This window comes from Berghia stephanieae, chromosome 1 (assembly GCF_034508935.2).
Source record: "Berghia stephanieae isolate SIO BIC M18660-M18661 chromosome 1, UCSD_Bste_1.3, whole genome shotgun sequence".
NCBI lineage: Eukaryota > Metazoa > Mollusca > Gastropoda > Nudibranchia > Aeolidiidae > Berghia > Berghia stephanieae.
The window spans coordinates 6,382,305-6,397,304 of NC_088360.1; the positions used below are offsets into that span (position 1 = coordinate 6,382,305).

At 33.7% G+C, this 15,000-nt stretch overlaps 2 protein-coding genes across 3 annotated transcripts in view; one reads left to right on the plus strand and one right to left on the minus strand.

Moving 5' to 3' along the window:
- LOC144966725 (tartrate-resistant acid phosphatase type 5-like) overlaps positions 1 to 10,426 on the minus strand; it is a 19,439-nt gene extending 9,013 nt beyond the window's left edge. Inside the window, exons 1-3 of one of the 2 annotated variants that reach the window (XM_078903498.1) lie at positions 10,349 to 10,426; positions 2,093 to 2,298; positions 791 to 915 (exon numbers count right to left, since the gene is read on the minus strand). In XM_078903498.1, the coding sequence (XP_078759624.1) occupies positions 791 to 915; positions 2,093 to 2,298; positions 10,349 to 10,391 (374 nt within the window). In that variant the 5' untranslated portion in view covers positions 10,392 to 10,426. Of the gene's footprint in view, positions 1 to 790; positions 916 to 2,092; positions 2,299 to 10,044; positions 10,116 to 10,348 lie in introns of those variants that run through there. The other variant, XM_078903504.1, reaches the window with a different exon arrangement.
- Positions 10,427 to 10,672: 246 nt separating this feature from the next.
- The window catches only part of LOC144966740 (uncharacterized protein C8orf74 homolog), a 10,663-nt gene continuing 6,335 nt past the window's right edge, over positions 10,673 to 15,000 (plus strand). The window contains exons 1-3 of the mRNA XM_078903516.1: positions 10,673 to 10,772; positions 13,466 to 13,658; positions 14,254 to 14,432. Coding sequence (XP_078759642.1) covers positions 10,698 to 10,772; positions 13,466 to 13,658; positions 14,254 to 14,432 — 447 coding nt within the window. The 5' untranslated portion in view covers positions 10,673 to 10,697. The remainder of the gene's footprint in view (positions 10,773 to 13,465; positions 13,659 to 14,253; positions 14,433 to 15,000) is intronic.

Below are 15,000 nucleotides of genomic sequence, written 5' to 3' on the forward strand. Positions count from 1 at the left end.
TTGCTTAATTAGAACAATCTGTAGTATGTGACAGAATTTTTATATATCATTTCTACCAGTTAAGTGTAACGCATTCTGGTTAATTGGAATGATTTCAGAGCTTCAGCAAATGTTTGTAATAAAAAAACAAAAAAAAACAAGAATATTGCCATTGCAACGAATGAGGCTGTAGTTACCCTGTGTCTTCAGATGATTCAGAAAGTCAGTTATCTAAAATTGGCATTGAGTCTATAACCGCCCATTCCATTAAATACGGTAGTCATTTTTACTTCTGCCATTTCTATAGCCTTCGTGAGCAGCAAATCATTATTGAGAGTACTAGTAATAATGCAATGGTTTATTTGCTTTTGATGCATGTTAATTAAAATTGCATAACGTGTTGTGGGTAATCAGAGAAACAGAATTCATGTGTCCTTGATACATTTGGCCCCTTCTTAAGATTTGGATGTAGTGACAATTCCGTATGAATATGAAGAGAGCCTAACACGTTCTGTTTCATTTACCAAAATGACTACAAACATGCGATATTAACTTTTGTGAAGAATGACAAAAAAACTTTTTTAGACACATATAAATAGATAATCACTGCAAAAGATATGTGAAGTCTTGATAAGTTGTTGCAGTGGAGGCCACAAGCAGAATCAGTTAACTGAAACATTAATCAATGGGAGGAATGCTCTCTGTGTAACCCCGCTTGTCTGCTTAAGCAGCTTGCACTGTACTACAGTGCAAACCACATAATCAGAACAACACTTTTAAGCAGAAATCTGTATTTACAGGGTCAACTCACCATCTCTTAGAAAAATTTGAATATTCAATTTGAGCGGAAACATTTCCTTGGTGATCATGGTTCCCAGCTATAAAATACCAAGGAACTTGGAGGGATTGTGCAGTGAAAACCTTCTCAAAAGTATCCTAAGGAGAAAAAAGAAAATAATAGCAAATAAACACATATTGCTGAGAAGTCCTCAAAAAAAGATGTTATCTCAATTACGATTAAAAACAAGCAATCATGCTGAGTGATGAGATATATGGGTAATGATTATCACAAACTCTGGACCCTGATTTGCATCCATGAATAATGCAATTTATGTGCAATACCTCCCTTAATACATATGTGAATGGGAACCTGGCAAGAAGCAGTGATGGATTTCATTTAAAAGTGTTAATACCAAAAAAACAAAAAAAAATCTATTTAAAAAACGATATCATGGAAGTGCTAGTACTTGAATTACTAAAAAAAAAAAAAGAACCACATACTTAAACAATACATGACATGAGCTGCTCAAAAGGAAAATTTGATTATATATTGCATCCGAGGTAATAATAGGGCACGTTGAATATACTGCAAATGCCAAAAAGTATCTTGTAAATTTATGTTTAAACTAGTACAACAATAAGATCATTCTTTTTTCACATTTTACTACAAAGTGCGATCTACCCATCAATGTATTAGTGTCAGTCAGTCAGATGAAAAAAAAAAAATTCAGTCATTACAATTTTTTTTCTCCAAAGAGAACAAAAATGTGAGGAAGGAGTAAATACGTTTTTTTAAGAGCAAGAGAGAGGAAAAATAAGAGACTAAAATATATCGCGTCTTCAATACTCTTCTATAAAAAACTGTCAACAGTCATTTTACATGCAGCAGGGGGAGGGTGGAATAGATTATGCTAACTTTATCATTGCTTACGTTATGTAGGTCGCATTGCAATAGGAGATTAACACGTTGATTATAGAATTTCTCAATCTTAGGGACAAAGGTCTGAACTAAATTACTGACACTTACAGTTGATAAGATAGAGTAGAATGATAGAAGAAAAAAAAAAGAAATGAAACAAAAAATAAAGATTAACATTTTTTTTAAAAGCATGGAGAATGTTACATTAGAACAATAAATACAGTCAAATATAGTTTTTAAAAGTGATTTAAAAATAGGCATCCACACTTACATGTGTGTGTGTGTGTGAGTGAGTGTGTGTGTGTGTGTGAGAGAGAGAGAGAGAGAGAGAGAGAGAGAGAGAGAGAGAGAGAGAGAGAGAGAGAGAGAGAGAGAGAGAGAGAGAGAGAGAATGTCTGCAACATAACTTCCTACCTGAAAACGTCTATCATTTACATCTTTAACACCTTCTTCATAGAAGTTGTCTCCCAACTCTAAGATGAATTCTGGTTTGTAAATGTCAGCCAGTTTTCCCATTTCAATAGCAGTGGACCTCTCAATGAAAGAGTAGTATGGTTCAATTGGAATCCCCCCAACATCTCCAATGATGAAAAACCGTAAACTGTCCACAGCAAAACAGCCTGTAAAATAGTAAAATCTTCAATGCCTGGAAAAAAGAATTAACCTTGTGGAACTGGTACTCTTTTCATCATTATAAAATCGGCCTCATTTCGATAAAACAGTGGCCATCAACTGGTCATTATAAGCACAAATATCATTGTTTCATCTGAATCAAGGTCTAACAGTTAGGAACAACTTTTTGTCTATGGAGTCGACATAATTGTTAGGATAAAATAAAATTTCCTCTGATTTTCAAATTTCAAATGAAACTTAACAGGAGATGATGCTATAATAACAGTGATGTAGTAGTAGTAGTAGTAGTAGTAGTAGTAGTAGTAGTAGTAGTAGTAGTAGTAGTAGTAGTAGTGATTTACCATTCATTATAATCATTATTGTTGTGTACCAATTTCTTATCAAAGTGGCCAGATATCTCTCTAATAGAATGACAACTAACTCAACACTAGATATCGCTGTGATACAGTGACACATACCATAACACTAGATATCGCTGTGATACAGTGACACATACCATAACACTAGATATCGCTGTGATACAGTGACACATACCATAACACTAGATATCGCTGTGATACAGTGACACATACCATAACACTAGATATCGCTGTGATACAGTGACACATACCATAACACTAGATATCGCTGTGATACAGTGACACATACCATAACACTAGATATCGCTGTGATACAGTGACACATACCATAACACTAGATATCGCTGTGATACAGTGACACATACCATAACACTAGATATCGCTGTGATACAGTGACACATACCATAACACTAGATATCGCTGTGATACAGTGACACATACCATAACACTAGATATCGCTGTGATACAGTGACACATACCATAACACTAGATATCGCTGTGATACAGTGACACATACCATAACACTAGATATCGCTCTAGCATTTAGTTAATCACACAATTAGAGTCACTAAAACTATGAAAAGGAAAACATCTGTATACCTTGTTATTCTCTGCTAGTGTGCATTAAAAATAACAAAAGAGAAGTGGCATAATTCATTTTCTTTTTTAAAAATTTATTCTAAACAGACATAAATAAGTATCTCCACAAGCTGGGTGGATCTGTAGCATTGTGGTTAAGCTGTTTGACTCTTGATTTGAAGGTCCTGGGTTTAAATCCCAATGGGGACAACTTTTATTTTTCAAGATTAATATTTTTTACTTCTAATTATATCCCTCAAAAAGAGTAACACCTAATGCAAAACAGATAGCGTGACACCTAATGTAACACTAGATATTGCTCCAGCATTTTGTTAATTGCGAAAATAGATTCACTAAAACTATAAAAAGGAAAACATCCGAATACTTACTTACTTCTTACTTAGATGCCTTTCGCGTCTCGACCGAAAGATCGGGTCGCCTTGGCTGTTTCCAGTATTTCCTGTGTGAGGTGTCTCCAATATTGCCGGTCCTCTGCTAGGGTTCTCAGATTTTCAAGGTCCCCTGCCGTTATGAGACTAATGCTTTGTCCAAGTGTTGTGAGGTTTTTGTTTAGGATCACAGGGAGTGTTGTGATCGGTCTTCCTCTGAAAAGGTTCCCGTGTTTTTGTAAGTATCCCGACATGGCTTGGTTTGCTGGTATGTTTTTGTCCCTGCGTAGTATGTGACCGAAAAGTTGCCATCGTTGTTGTAAAATGTCAAGGGAGATTGGTCTTTCTTTTGTGATCTTATAGAGTGATTCATTTGAGATCTTTTTGGGGTATTTGATGTCCAGTACCCTTCTTAGCTGTGTGCGATGGAAGGCATCCAGATGTTCTTCTTCGGATTTTGTCAACGCCCAAGTGCCGCAGTTATACAGAAGTACCAGTTTTACAAGAGCATGGTACAGTTTCAGTTTGGTTTTTCTCTTTATTTTGTCACCTCTAATCCATACATTGGTGAGTTTACTGAGTGCGGCGTTTGATAGCTGTTTTCTTCTTTGTACATCCTCGGTGTCTCCAATTAGTGAGCCGACTTTCTTTGTTCTTTTCCATTCCTCTTTGTTCCTCGATATTATTGTAAATTCGGTTTTATTGGCATTGACTTGGAGGTTATATTTCATGAGGGTATTTTGTATGATGTCTATATTTGCTGGTGTTGATCCAATAAAATCGACATCATCTGCATAGGCGATTTCTCTAGGGATTGCATTCTCAATATGAGTCGTTGGTTTTGGAATGACTTTTCGAACTTCTTTCAGAGCGTGTTCTAAGTATATTGTGAACAGAATCGGGCTCAGACTATCTCCTTGGGGGGTCCCGATGTTACTTTCGAACTGCGTCTGTTTTGTGGCCCCGTATATCCTTGGTTGTATCTTTGTGTTGCTGAGGAGAAATCGGATTATTCGGAGCTCGTCTTCGTCTACTATTTCTGTTAATATCTCCAAAAGTTTTCCTCTGTCGATCGTATCAAAGGCTGCGGACATATCGATTCCGGTTATTGTTATGGATATGTTTTCTTTGAGTGCCTTTGCTGCCAACCATTTATGTGTCCATACAACGTCCGATGTGCTTCGGTCTTGGCGAAACCCGCTTTGGCTATGTGATAGAATACCTTCTTTGTTTGTTGTTTTTTTCTGCTAATGTGCAATTTACATTTAAAATAACAAAAGAGAAGTGGTTTAATTCATATTTTAAAAAATATCATCCAAAATAGATATGATTAAAAATCTCCACAAGTTGGGTGGATATCTGAAACGTAGCGGTTTAGCTTTTTGACTTTTGATTGGAAGATCCTGAGTTCAAATCCCAATGGGACAACTTTTTTTTTCCAATATATAAATTATTTTTTAGTTCTATTCATATGTTTCTTAATTAATAGTATTTTATTTATTTGTTTCTAAAGCTATTTATTGATTTGTTTATTTATCATTGTTCTTCTTACTATTTTTTCTTTTATTTTCTTCATATTTTATTTCATTATCATTTTCATCATTATATTTTTACCATGTTTTATTATCATTATTACTCTTATTCTTATTCTTATTATTATTTTTATTATATAACTGGCATTGTTATCACAACAGTAAATTTACAAACAAACAAAAAAAACTTGAGCTTTTATATAGCGCAATATCCACTAAACGTGCTCAAAGTGCTTTAGAAAGGGTCCCTGACCAAAAACAATACATAACATATAGAACGAGACATGACCCCTGTAGGCGATATTACAATTTTTTCCAACACAGACAACGCTGTCAACGGCCAGGTACTCATTTTACACCCAAGTACGGTGAGAAAATGTGACTAAAGAGCCTTTTCCAAGGACTCCACTATGTGTTGAGCGAGGCTCGAACCCAGGACCTACCGATCCAAAAGCGTGTGTCATACTACTAGACCACATAGTCCAATGATGCCATTTATTATTACATAGTCGCAAAAGTCAATGCAAGCAGTGCAAAATTGTCTGAGCAATACCTAGCACGACCTAGCAGGTAACACTAGATGATATCGCTCTAACTCTAACAGAGTGACACCTAACACCTGCCTTTTCTTATTCATTGAAATCAATTCAACTCATCAAGGTGATGTTCAGTTAGGAATTTTTTTTTTTTTTTTTTTTTTTTGAGAAAACTAACTCATCTCCAAATCTAAACTCATAGTTATAGTGGCCAACTTTTCAAAGAGCTAAACAGGATACCATAATGCACAATATCGCCATGACCCAAAATAGTAGAATGTTTGAGTTTCGACCAATATATTAGGTACTTTGGTAAACAGACATTTGGCACTCAAGCAGTGAGCTGATAAATGGCCGAGTGGCTGTGACCCTATTTTTTTGGACTTTTAAGTGATGGGTCTCAGAAAAAGTTCCAAAGATTTTTTGTTTCCAGATGGATTTTAATGATTTGTTTTATTTTCTTCAGGAGGAATTACCCTATAGTTTGATGTTGTTTATGTTTAAATCAATTTAGTATAGCCTTTTATCGTGGATAAAATGGGGTATAATTTAACTTTGGATAATTTTAAAAATTAGACATTTGTGAATCAAAATTCTAGTGAGGTCTCGTGATTTAACATCTTAACTTTTTAATAAAATTAAATTCAAAGTTAGATACTGCATCCCTGAAATTCGTTCCAGTAAAATCCTTACTCAAATCTTAGCGGCCATTTTAGGCTAATTTTGAAATCAAATGGTGGTTACTACCGGAAATGCAATAGTTTCAGGTTACAAAGTCCGTCAGTAAATAACAAATGCAAAAATAGAAGATAATTGACAAGGATGGAGGCATGGAAGCAGAGGTGAAAGCACAGATAGGAAAGGCACAGGCTGCATTCACGTCTTTGAACAGAGTTTGAAGAACTAAAGATATCTCCCTTCGACTAAAGCTAAGACTTTTCAACTCAAACGTGAAGTCTGTCCTTCTGTATGGATGTGAAACTTGGAACGCATCACAGGCATGTATAAGGAGGGTACAGATTTTCGTAAACAGGTGCATGCATAAGCTACTCAAAATAAAATGGAAGAATAGAATAAAAAATGAAGAAGTATGGAAAAAAACACAGCAGAAACCAGTGGGAGAGGAAATAGGAAGAAGACGATGGAGGTCGATTGGACACACGTTTAGAAAGAATGACTCCACTATAACAAAGAAAGTATTGGACTGGAACCCTCAGGGCAGAAGATCAAGGGGAAGGCCACGAGGAACATGGAGAAGAATTAAAGAAGCTGATATACAGAGAAGTGATAAGACATCGAATGAGATTTTTAAAAAAGTTAGCTAAGGATAGAGAAGGATGGAAACTGTTTGTCTGTGGCCTATACCCTGACCCAGGTGAAAAAGGCAATGATGATGAAAAATAAAAGAACATTTTTCAACCTTTAAACTAAGGTAGAGAGAGGCTAGGGAGACCAAGATTTTGGTCTCCCTAATCAAAATCAACCAATTTGTCTAGGGAGACCAAAACTGGCCTGTTTGGCTAGGAAGACAAAGATTTTAGCTTCCCAGCGTAAAACAGTATAAAATTTCGTTTTTATGCAACTGTTTATGTTGAAGAGGCGATGTTTTTTTTGTCTTCTATTCATTTATAACTTGTTTGGTTTTGTTGCTGTTCGTGTTTTTATGGGGGAGGGGGGGGGGGGGGTTGTTGCTTTTAAAAAAAGCTTTGTAATAATATTACCCTGCCCCTCCCCAGAAAATTAAACAAACTATTGAATCCTTGAGAAAATTGAAGAAAAAAATGGAAACTAAAAAGAAAAAACAAGAATATAAAAGTAACTTTTGTGTTGGACGGTTGATAACTTGCAATCTCTCTTCTGTCTTTCCTCTCTTTTTTTTTTTGTTTGGTGGGGGAAGGGAGGTTGGCATGCTATTATTATTCGGCATAAAAAATAAATAAAGAACAAAAACAAAACAAAACAACTCTAGTCAACAACATAAAGAAACAGTTCTATAATATATGAAAATACAGCTTTACTTTAATATCATGGTCTCCCTATCAAAAATTGAAAAATATTAGTGAAAAAGAAAACTAAATTGATTTTTGTGTTGGACGGCCAATAACCTACAATCTCTCTTCTGACTTTACTTTGACTACTTTGACTTTACCTTATTTTATCACAAAGCCTTAAAAGGTAATAAAGGGGGCCACCTGATAATAATATTATCGCAAGGCCTTGAAAGATAATGAATAAATCAAGAACAACAGCAAAAACAATCAAACAAGTAATAACTAAATATAATTTTTTTTTTTAATCAACTCTCCCCTCAACATAAAAAACAATTCCATCCATAAACTATAAACCTACAGATTTACTGCAGGGAGCCAAAATCTTGATCTATTTAGCCAAAACAAGTCATTTTTGCTAGGGAGACCAAAACAAAACAATAAATAAAGAATCCCCCTCCCCCCTCCCCTTTTCAAGAAAACAAAACAAACATACAAACAAAAAAACCTTCACTTCACAACATATATAAAGACACAGTTCCAATTATGAAAATAATTTGTTTTACGTCGGAAGACGAACTATTGGTCTCTCTAGCAAATATTGAAAATTATTTTTTTTTAAGAAAAGAAAAAAAGAAAACTTCTAATTAAATTTTTTATGTTGGACTGTCGATAACTTGCAATCTCTCTTCTGACTTTTATACTAATATTAATATCATTACAAAGCTTTTTTTTAATAAACAACAAAAAAAACAAAAACAAAGGCTATCACCAAAAAAAAATACCCCAAAAACAATTAAGCAATATATAAAAAGAAAAAAATCACTCGCCTCTTAAACAGAAAGAAACAGTTCCATAAACGAAAATATGGTTTTACGGGAAGCCAATAACTTTTCTTCTGCTTATCTGATTTTCACAATTTTGTTATCATTAGAATCGAGTTGAAAAGCACATAATAATAATAATAATAATAATAATAATAATAATAATAATAATAATAATAATAATAATAATAATAATAATAATAATAATAATAATAATAATAATAATAATAATAATAATAATATAATGATATAGTCTAGGTTTCAGTTTCATTGAGCTAAACTAAAAGTGTCAATTGCCAAGGAGTGAGTCCTTGGTAGTTGACGGTTCATCAATTGCCAAGGAGTCAAATTGGAACTCTTCAGCCGCATGTGGTGATTTCAGTCGGGCCTCAATCAGCTGCATGTGGTGATTTCAATCGAGCCTCGATTTGCGCGCATACGAATCTCGAACCCTGTCACAGTCACTGTCACTTTCTTTTCTTCCATTCGCCATTCACTTTCACTCATTCCTTGTCAATCGTTGTGGAATGGATCAAGTCAACACTTCTTGGCATTTGTTTTTAATTTTTCTGTCTTTTCACGAATTCCAAAATGAGTTAAAATAATATCAAACAAAAATTACTGTTGATTTCGGATTCAGGGGCGGGGGGGGGGGGGGGGGGGGGGGGGGGGGGGGGACGAAGTGGCAAATCTCTGCCAAGATGTCCTAGATTAAAACAGAAAAGTAAAATTTCCTTTATTTTAAAGGAAATATACTGCACATCGTCTTAATACGGAATAATTAACGTAAAACATTTGTGCAACAAGATCAATCCGTGGCATTAATAGTAAATAGTTGACGATTTACCAACTGGCAAGGTCCGTAACAAAAAGAGGAAATATGGGAGAGAGAGAGAGAGAGAGAGAGAGAGAGAGAGAGAGAGAGAGAGAGAGAGAGAGAGAGAGAGAGAGAGAGAGAGAGAGAGAGAGAGGAAATGACCGAGAAATACATACACAGAGGAAAAAATGGCAGAGAGGGAAATGAGAAAATGACAGAGAGAGAGAGAGAGAGAGAGAGAAAGAAGAGTAAAAGAGAGTATTATTAATTAATATTAATACATAACATCACTCTGTGGCAATACATCACTTCATGACACTAAAGGTACTCCGTGGCAGTTAAAAGTACACATGCGTAGTTGATGAACTGACACGGTCCTTGGCAATTGACGATTTGACAATTGTCAAGGTCCTTGGCAACTGACGCTACCATAACAATAGTACCGAAATAATCTAGATCTAAACCTTTTTCTGTTCCTTTTTCTTTTTTAAATTGCTAGTCAAAAAAGCATATTCCTTTCCTGATTCCTGGGTCATGCAACGGTCATTTCCATACATTTGATTGAGTTTTTTTTCTCAGATTGCCAAATTAAATTTAAATAAAATTGGGCAAATCGAGACAGTCCTGATTTTATCAGGACAGTTGGCCACTATGTAAAGTAAACTGCATTTGGTAAGAATGAAGTTATAAACTGTCTTCTCTCATTGACCTTAATTAATAGTTGTATATTAGGGCTAGGGCATTGAGTTCTCTCTGTAAGTACGTTGGGCTAGGGTGATCAATATCAATCAAAGAGTAAAAGTAAAAGGAAGTTGGGTTTTTTTTTAATCTATTCTTATTCTATTTCTATAGATTTAAAAAAGTTTCAAGTTAAGTTTAAGATTCAACTTGAAGTTATGTTTACCTGTGCGCTAGAGGAAAAATGATATATCAAGAGCTAATTTAATAAAGTAGTAAAACGACATTTTGTTATTGTGTTTGAGATTATGATCACATTTTAATAAGTAACTTACCGACAAAGAGAAGGGTAAATAAGAAAAGTGACACTAATGCCATTTTGTCGAAATCTCACAATCATCACATGATACGAGTCCGATCCTAGTTTTTAAATCATTATCACATGACAAGAGATCCCTATTAAATTTACTTTTACATACGGTATTTTAAAAATATATACAATAATAGTTATTAGACCAAAAATATGTGTTCTAATTATTTTTAGACTTAAAATTAAATATTTGAAGTTTACAAATAAATAAGCTCTATATTTTATACAAATGAAATTATAAATATTATAAAAAAATGATAGATCCTCATAATGAAAGTAAGACAAACAGCGTCAATCTCCTTATAGCAACCAAAATGGCTTCCAAAACAGGGTTTGACGGTTTCAACAAAATTAATGTTTCGTCGCTGAAACAAATCGCAAATGTATCCGTGAGTAGAACCTCTCCTCAAATCAAACACACAATTTTAAAAAACCGGCGTATTAGTACAATGGAAGAAGAATAGCCAAAGGACGCCACTTTTGAATTCATCCATCATTCATTGGAGAAGTCTCTATCTCTCTCTCTCTCTCTCTCTCTCTCTCTCTCTCTCTCTCTCTCTCTCTCTCTCTCTCTCTCTCTCTCTCTCTCTCTCTCTCTCTCTCTCTAAAAAAAACGGGGCTCCTCAACATAATAGTAAAGAAACAGAGTTCCATAGTTTTGATTCGGAAGACCAAAATCGTGGTCTTTCGATCAAAAATCTAAAAATATTATTGTTAAAAAATAAAACTAAACTAAGTTAAGTTTTGTGTTGGCGACAGGCCGATAACTTGCAATCTCTTCTCTGACATTTTTCTCGTGTGGGTGGGGAGGGGGGGAGGTGTGATTATTACCTAAAAAATAATCAACCCCCCCCCCCCCAAAAAAAAAGAAAGAAAGAACAGCAACAAAAACAAACAGACAAGCAATAAATAAATAGAAGAAAAAAACTCGCCTCTTTAACATAAAGAAACAGTTCCATAAACGAAAATACAGACCAAAATCTTAGTCTCCTAGCATCTACCATATTCATAAGGGAGTGTAATTCGATACCCGATACTGGGTGTGTATTGTCGCCAGATAATTCAATTCCCAAAAGTTGAGTGTATATTGTCATCAGATAATGCGGCACCCAAAAATCGGGTGTGTATTGTCAGCAAAGAATTCAGCACCCCCAACAAGGTTATTGTTTTCTGTCGTCTTCTTCTTATCAAAATATACCCTATAATTAGTAATTATATATATATATATATATATATATATATATATATATATATATATATAATATATATATATATATATATATATATATATATATATATGCACATCTTGTCTGCAGGCCTGATAACCCACCACAATGATGGGTTTTCTTTTAACATTGTAGTAATGGACAATATTTTTCTCTGATTTGAGACTCTTTCCATTGCACCAATGATTCCACAAAAATTTGGGTAATCAGACCAGCAAATATGGACACGTCTTATCTTAGATATCTCTTAGCACACAAGGCTTTTGTTTCAATCAAACTCTATTCAACCCGGAGAATACACACTTGATACGATTCTCACTAAATTCTGTTAATTTGTTTAGACAATATCTTCGTTTGTTATGCAGAAAAAAGATTTCACCCGAATCATTCATTGTTTGTATTTATCCCTTCCAAAGCTTTTTCATTTTCACCTTTTCGATAGTCCCAGGCTTCAGACAATACCTTCCCTGCAACCCCCCCCCCCCCCCATTTTGATCTAAATAATTCACACAACAGAAGTCGGTGTGGGTAAAGTAGCTGATTCATAAATCAAAATATGAACATGCACAACTCTGGTGTAAAAGAAAAAACCTGGTGACAGTATATACCCAAGATTTGGATAGTGAATAACATTCCGTACTCTTGATTTTCCTACAATTACAGGGTGGTTTCTCATGGGCCTTTACAATTCTGCATCATGCGTTCCTCAAACAGGAGAGCGCACCAACTTGGACTTTTACTGTTTGTTAGTAGTCCTATCAATAGCCTTTTGTTTTGAGGCTTTTTTTTTTCAAGGTTGGATTGCTGGCCCAACATTCAACTGTTCTCTTTTTCAGATGGGATGTCATGATTGATATAAGTAATATAAGTATCTTTATCCACAATAATTTTTCAAACCTTGAGAGACTCTGTCGGCTTTAATGTTGGTACCAGACTGTCAGTATTTGGATTTTCTTATTGTTAAAACTGGTGAAACAATTTTTTTCACACAGCTTTTCAGAGTAACTTGATAATGGTGTCATTTTGGGCTAAATGTTACATTAACAACCTTTTGGTACTTCCTCGTATAACCCAAAAGCATTTGCGCATTGGTGGACTCTAATCTAGTAGAGTTTTAAAGTTCTATAAGTTGTTAAACATTTTCCTGGGCATAGCTATGTGACTTAAAGTGTCAGTTTTCCATTACATTTCTAAAACCAAACAACAATTTATATTAGTCTTATAAAGTCTATAATAATAATAATAATAATAATAATAATAATAATAATAATAATAATAATAATAATAATAATAATAATAATAATAATAATAATAATAATAATAATAATAATAATAATAATAATAATAATAATACTTTATTGCATCCAAAAAGGAAATTTTTTGTACAGACGTGTTATAATTTACACAATAAGATAAAAATACAATGGAAATAGGATGTATATATATATAAAAAAGGAGCAGCTCTATAACCAGAGCTGCGCTTTATAATATGAATAATATCAACACTGTAAAATAGTTAAAACTGTCACTATAAATTGAAAATTGAAAAGATTGCAAAACATCTATATCGTTTTTAGAAGATATTATAGGGATATAAAAATATATCAGTATAAAGTATAAAGATATTATACATGACAGCGGTTGTAAACTTTTAGGAAAGGTCTAGATATCGTAAATATTTTTACTTCGGCTTTGTTTCATTCTCAAGCTAATATTTCCCCCATATTTATGTTGGTGAAGAGATAAAAGTATAAGTGAATAGCATTCCCTATATTCTCAATTCATTCATGTAAGTCAACGTGCTTTATGATTGATTGTCAATAATCTACCCCCCCCCCCCTCCCCCCTTTCCTCAGCCAAATGCCGGAAAAGTCCTCTTGGCAGAGGAATTGGGAATACCTCCGTACATCGACTGTAAAGACATGCAGAAAGCCCCATTCATATCGTACATTTATGATAGTATAATCTTTGCTGTTGAAAAAGGGTTTCCTTGGGAGCATATAAGTCTTATTGTGAAAGTTGCTCATGATTTTTTGAAAAAGATTTTAGGTAAGTGACTTTGTTACCTGTTCATGGTTGTACTTTTGTAAAATGTCTCAATATGCTGTTATAGCCTCTGTACTGTCTATTCATTACAATTTAGTAAAACTTACTTTTCTAATATTTTTTTTTCATGGGCTCAAGAGATTTTTTAAAGTAATTTTTTTTAATTACTCTTTTTTTAAAGGATAAGTGTGAATGTCAAAGAATATCACGTTCACATACATCCTTAATGACTATAAACTTTATTATTTATCTAAAAAGAATAATAATTTGATACCATAGGGGCTAACTCTTAAATTCTCGTTACTTCTTCTTTCGTCTTTTTTCATCCTTTATTAAATTATTCTTAAATCACTTGTAGCCCGTGTTTCTCTTTTATTTCTGCTCTTGTTTAAAAATATTTATTTTCGTCTTCTGTTTGTTTTGTTTTGTTTTTAGTTTTTAGATTATTTTACGTCGTATTGTTTTTGTTTGTTTTACGTATTGTTTTCAACCTCTTAGAATTGAATACACAAGAAAAAATGAGATTTTTTTTTTCTTCATTTTTTGTTATGCATTACATTTGATTGGATTTTTCTTTTCTTTTTCTTTTCATCCACAGTGGAGCGTCATCAAATATCGGATGCCATCAGAGATTTCAAAGAAGAATCAAAGGCTTTAGAACCTCTCAGCGACAGGCACAAAAAGCAGTACACAGATTACATATTTGACACCGTACTTTGTCACTATAACCTTTACAAATATGTATTTTCACATCTTCGGGATGTTGTCCACCCAGAAGTTAGTTGACTGCTCATTACTTTTGGTGATAGTTTTTGGTTTATTATTATAATTTCTTTTTTATGTTTCAGGGACATTCTCACTTTAAAAGCAATAAGTGTGTATGTGAGTTTGTGTGTGTGTAGGTGTGTGTGTGTGTGTGTGTGTGTGTGTACCTTATTTAGAATAATCAATCATCTTTGTTATTCAGAGCTCAAAAGGTTATGTTGTTTTGTCTTGTTTTTTTTTTACCAAACGAAGGATTTTACTCATGACACATGACAACGTTGTAACCATTCCAAATGCATATATGTGACCCATGACCTCAAACTGGTAATGTGGCAGGATAGACTAGATGCTGATGATTGAATTTTATAAATGAAATAATAGATATACAAGAGATACATTATTGAATAGCGAATGGTTTCTTAAACTTCTATAATATGAAAGTTCTTCTGAGCATTAAAATTACTTTTTACATGTTTAAGTATATTATTATTTTAAAACTGTTTTTAGGATGATTATGCATGAGTGTTTTAAGCTCTTGATATATGTTCATAAGGAGGAATTTAATCTGAATGTTAGAAAA